This window comes from Nestor notabilis, unplaced genomic scaffold (assembly GCF_000696875.1).
Source record: "Nestor notabilis isolate BGI_N333 unplaced genomic scaffold, ASM69687v1 scaffold11912, whole genome shotgun sequence".
Lineage (NCBI taxonomy): Eukaryota > Metazoa > Chordata > Aves > Psittaciformes > Psittacidae > Nestor > Nestor notabilis.
In genome coordinates, this window is record NW_009919789.1 from 21152 (window position 1) to 26979 (window position 5828).

Sequence of the window (5828 nt, forward strand, 5' to 3'; positions counted from 1 at the left end):
AAAGAAGCTGCAGCTGCCCCATCCCTGGCAGTGTTCAAGGCCAGGTTGGACAGAGCCTTGGAAGACATGGTTTGGTGTGTGGTGTCCCTGCCCGTTGCAGAGAGGTTGGAACTAGATGATCTTAAGGTCCTTTCCAACCCTAACTATTCTATGGTTCTATGATCTTGGTACAGACACAGTGTACCTGTAGTTAAGGTAGTTGACGGACTCTATAGATGGGCCTTTTGTGAGTGAAACATGCCCATGTTGTAAGAATTCTGGAAGAAAAGAAATATTTTTTTTTTTTATGATAAAGAAATAGGAGTATGGGGAGGGAGGCAGGGAAATTTGAGAAATAGTGAGAGCAGAGAAAGATGTTCTGGGACTTGTTAGATTTATAATAATATTTTGAACTAATGTAAATGCCTTGAATGACTCACATTAAGAAAGATGTGGGAGCAGTGTTTATTTTAAACTTGGAGCTTTTAAGCAAAACCTTTTCTTTCTCATTAGCTGTGCTCACTAGTTATGAGAAGATAGAAGATACTCCATCTACTTTTAATGACCATTCTTTGCAATTCATTAACCTCAAGCTTCATGTCACTATTATAAAGTACTGTGCTCTAATACATAAATAATTTTTCCTCTGGGGAGAGCAAAGCAAGTTGGCTATGTGGATGTAGAGAACACTGGAATTGTGTTGTGGAGTTCTGGTAAAGGCGTAAAGGATACAGGCCTCCAGGTTTGGTATAGGCACAGGGAGTTTGTGGGGCCACCAAAGGGGGACAACTGAGTAGCAGTTCAAGAAATCAAGCATGAAGTTGCATTATCACAACAGTTTTTAAAGTGCCTCATATATAAAATTGGAATCGTCAGCTCTTACACAAGTTTTATCCTTATACTTCTATTTAGCATAGACATTTAAATAGAGAGCATAAAGGATTTTAGAGAAGCAAAATGACGCAAATGCTCAGGTTAGTGCAGCTGGTTTACACACACACACAGTGTCTATGTCAGGTAGCTCTGTGTGGCAACTGTTGTTCTGACAATTGATCACATAATTTTTCTGTATTGCTTTTTCTTATTGAAGGAGTGTAATTTGGCAGTGTATGACACTTACAATGTCTCCTTTTTTGTAACTGCAGTGATGTGATTGAAGTGTGAGAAGCGTGTTCTGATCGATTCTTTGCTGCCTTTTCAGCCACATCTCAATGAGCTGATGACGAAGAAGTGGTTGATGGGGTGTAATGCAGTGGGGACTATCTGTGTCACTGTAGAGGATTATTTCAATGACTTTTCAAAAATAAAGAAGCCTTATAAAAAGGTAAGTGCAAAATATTCTGTGATACTCTGAATATCATGTTGGTTTGGAATTAGTGAACACTGAATGGAATTCAGAATTGGAATACAGAAATTGGATTGATTCATCACTGGAAATGAAATGCATATTCATAATCATATTGCAGAAGTCTGATTCTAGTATTTCTCTCTTGTCCTTCTTTTTTTTCACAGCCACATAGTATCGTCAAAGACAGACCTGAGTTGCAGGATTTAATCCAGAAAATATAATGTCATGAATCACAGAATAGTTTGGGAAGGCACCTTCAAAGCCCATCTAGTCCAACCCCCCTGCAATGAGCAGGGACATCTTCGACTAGATCAGGTTGCCCAGAACCACAACCCCCCTGGCCTTGAATGTCTCCAGGGATGGTGCATCCACCACCTCTCTGAGCAACCTGTGCCAGTGTTTTACCACCCTCATTGTGAAGAACTTTCTTCTTACACCCATCCTGAAATCTCCCCTCTTTTAGTATAAAACCATTACCCCTTGTCGTATCGCAACATGCCCTGCTGAAAAGTCTTTCCACATCTTAGAAGCCCCTTTTAACAACTGCAGGGCCACAGTAAGCTCTCCCTAGAGCCTTCTCCAGGCTAAACAACCCCAACTCTCATCCTTTCCCCATAGGATTGGTGCACCAGCGCTCTGATCGTTTTTGTGGCCCTCCTCTGGACAAACTCCCAACATGACCATGTCTCTCTTGTGTTGGGAGCCCCAGAGCTGGACACAGTACTCCAGGTGGGGTCTCAGCGGAGCAGAGGAGAGCGGCAGAATCACGTCCCTCGACCTGCTGGCCATGCTTCTTTGTGTGTTACTAGATTGTGTTGTTACCAGCCTGTACTCTTCTACCTCTCCTCAGAAGTTTGTAGTCAGATAAAAATTAGCCTTTTGAACCGGTTTTTCTGGCCTGTAATTTTTGGTTGGTTTGTTTTTTTTTTTTTTCTATAAAAGCACAGTCTGTAATTCTGTGTTAATATGTGCAATAGACTGCTGCCATAAGGTTGCACAAATGCATAACATCTTTAACATGCTGATACAGCAGCATAGTGTGCTAGGTTAAGTCATTTTTGTCTTTTTTTCCCTGTGATCTGTCAAGGGATATCTGCATTTCTCTGTTCTTTAATCTTTAGTGTAACTGTACTTGGTTTTATCCTTTATTGAATTAAAGTGAGTTTTGTGTAGTTAAGGTAGCATGTCTTAAATGAGTCCCTAAGATGTAGGAAATACTTGAAGCTAGCAAGATCAGTATTTGGGTGAGGTCTTTGAACAAATCCTTACTAAGTAGAAATGCTTAAAAGACAATCTCAAAATCCTATGTTTACTCTTTCTCTTAAAGAGATAGAGAGGACTGTTTAAAGTTCCTCTCATGACCTCTTAACCTTCAGTATTTGCAGATTGTGGAGGCCTTATTATGTGAGTAATACACATTTTCAGTCCAGAAAAAGTACACACAGAAAGTTAAGTCGCTCCCAGAATTAGTCTGTATCCCAGGAACAGCTTTCTTTTCCAGATTTGGTTTGTTACTGTGAGGTAGTAGAGCTTGGCATGAGTTTCTTCAAGTGTTAATATCAATCTCTGCAGTCACATGTTCTTCTTCATGTAGCATTTATTGCCACCATATGGAGAGGAAGATGGCAAGCACATTTCTTGGCATCCATCATACCTGCTATTCCACTGTCTCCCAGGCACAAAAAAACCTCCCAGACAAGACACCGTAGGTTCTAGCACTAGATGGGACACGTTTTTGTTACCCTGGTTTGTGGTGGGCTTTTTTCTGGTTTTAAAGTATTCTTGGTTAACCCTGTTTTGAAAATCCAGTTTTTAACAGCCACACAAACAAAGCATCTGAAGAGAAGGGCATTGTTCTGGAACAAGGGAGATCTGGATCTTGCAGTCATACTGCTTTGCCGTTTCCCTTGTGTGTAAAGTGAATGCCCTGTCACTGCACTGTGGCTTTTCTTGAGTGTTCTTTTCTCAGCTGTAGCAGACCTGTTCCTCTTTACTTTTCTAGTGTGAGGTGTCCCTGCCCATGGCAGGGGGGTTGGAACTAGATGATCTTAAGGTCCTTTCCAACCCTAACTGTTCTATGATTCTATGATTCTGTGGCATGGGGTGTATATGTCAGTCTCCCACAGTCTATTCTGTGCAATTAATTTTCCTCTGTGTAATTTGCATCAATTCCACCAATGCAGGAGAAGCCATCCCTAACCAACCAGTGAACTCTGGTATTTCTGCATGGTCTTGAGAGCAGGACTTGCAATCATATTTTCCATGTCCTAGATGGGGCTGTGACTTCCAGTACTTTCCAATCTGTTGTTTTCCCTCTCCCCCCCCCCTTCTTTATTTTGTCTCTTTCCTAAAACCTTTCCCCAGAATTTTGACTGAGGAATATGTTGACTGAAACTAAAGCTTGATATGTGCTAATAGAATATGGTTAAAAGTTTGTGACTGCCTGTTCCACAGGCTTTTTCTTAATTGTAGGTAACTTTGCCACCATGGTTAGGGGAGAAAAAATACCTGAGGACTTGTAGGATTTAAAGACTCTTCCTTACATTAGGGTTGGAAAAAAACATGTAAAGGTTTTGTGGGTTTTTTTGTTCTTTATTTCCAAACCTCGGCATTACTCATGCACCAATACCAGATGCTTCACTTAGTCACCAGGAGCTATTCTTTGTAAAAAGACAAGTGCAGAACAGTAAATCAGTCCAGGAATATCTGAGGAAGTGATTGCTGCTGGCTCTTGAGGCTTCTTGCCAGACTTGACCCAGATAACGCAGGCAAGATTTGCAGTGCTTTATGCAAAATGCTGGAGTTCTCCAGCAGAAGGCTGGCTCTCTGCTGGCTGGTCATTCCTTGACCATGGATAGAAAGAGCAAGGCTGCAAGGCCAGGCATAGGTCTCTTCTAAAGATCACCCAAATTATTTCATGCTTGTTCTCCTAGATAGAAGTGCTCCTCAAAAATAAAGCAGACGTCATTAGAGATATCTTGGGTTTGCTGGGTTTTGTTTTTTTATTTTAAATGAGGAGGATTGGCACATCCTCCTCATTAGGGAAGGGCAGATTGTCATTTCTGTTAGCACTGTGAAAATCTAGAGCCACTCAAAATATGTAGTATTAGCAAAAGCTGAGTCCTGGTGGTGAAGTGCAAATAGACATTTCAAAGCCTGATAATTGCTCGAAGCCTAAAAATAATGGTGACATTTGCAGGTGTCAGTGGCATAATCCACCACCTTTTTCTTTTCTTTCAGACAATGACTATTGAGGCCCATCGGAGGGTGGTTGTGGAATACATCAGAGCAATCATGTTAAAACGTATATCTTTTAAGAATGCAGAAGAGAGAAAAGAAGGGGCGGAAAGAATGATCAAAGAAGCAGAACAGTTCCGATTTCTGTTTAAGAAGCTTGCGGCTGTAAGTATTTGCTTTGGGTAATGCTGTTAACCTGGTGATTTAGAAGGAACCATGCGTGTTTACTGCTTGGGGAGAATGGCTGGAGTTAGATCTCCATGTCTCCAAAACATTGAGGAATTTGTAAATATCAAGGATGCCAGCCGAGGGCACAGATAGTGTTTCTGAAGACATGCAGGCCGGTTTCTACTACTTTGTGCTTTCAAAGCTCTCTGCAGCGGAATATTTGAATGGCCCCACAGACATGAGTACCTTGAATTAACAGTAGTCAGTGAAATGAAAAAGCAGTTATTAGTTGATAAAATAATTAAATGAAATAAAATAAATAAAATAAGGCTTTACTTTTCCTGGCTGGAAGAAAGGGCAGTGCTGCATTGAAGGGATATGGTTACTCATTACCCACGTAGTATGCAGTGTATTTATTTGCAATGAACAAGACATTTAAAGTGCAGTAGAAATAGAACAGACAGGCCACAAAAAGGTATTTGAGAAACAATGTACAAGATAGGCCTAAAATGAATACTGAATGTTTTTTTTTAACTGTGTAAGGAGCAGGACCCTGCCGGAAAGCAACTAGGGACAACATGTGACAGAATGCAAAAAGAATGCAGAGAAAGATAAAGCTGGGAAAATCAGGAGGGTGTGGAAAGGCACTGTTCAGCTCTGCTCACTGTGGAAGATGTTAGGGGCAACTCCTGCATCTGAGTCCTCCATTATGTGGGATTTTGTGTAAGACCTGTTTCAGATTAAGACATTGATAGAAGAGGTTACAGGATAAATGCAATGAGCAATACCTGCAGATTGGCAGGACCAGGTGACCTGGAATGAAGAGATTAAAGAGTTCAGAGATTAAATCGACGTTATAGTTCAGTTGGTAAGTTGTTGAAAGCTGCCTTGGTGGCCAGATGCAGGGCCAGTTTTTATGTAATGTTTCTGAAGAGATCTGGCTTCCCCATCAGTTGTTCCTAAAGTTCATGCTGGCATATTAGCAGAAGTTTAAGACTAGAATGCATCAGCATGTGGATAAATACAGCATGTTGTTTGTAAGACGTGACTTTCTTTACTCATACTTCGAGGGCAGGTCTCTGGCTGCCAAAGAAGA

General features: G+C 41.0%; 1 protein-coding gene across 1 annotated transcript in view; it reads left to right on the forward strand.

The window, feature by feature from the left end:
- Positions 1-5828, forward strand: part of EXOC3 (exocyst complex component 3) — a 25319-nt gene that overhangs the window by 18080 nt on the left and 1411 nt on the right. The window contains exons 9-10 of the mRNA XM_010010386.1: positions 1181-1303; positions 4568-4729. Of these exons, the coding sequence (XP_010008688.1) occupies positions 1181-1303; positions 4568-4729 (285 nt within the window). The remainder of the gene's footprint in view (positions 1-1180; positions 1304-4567; positions 4730-5828) is intronic.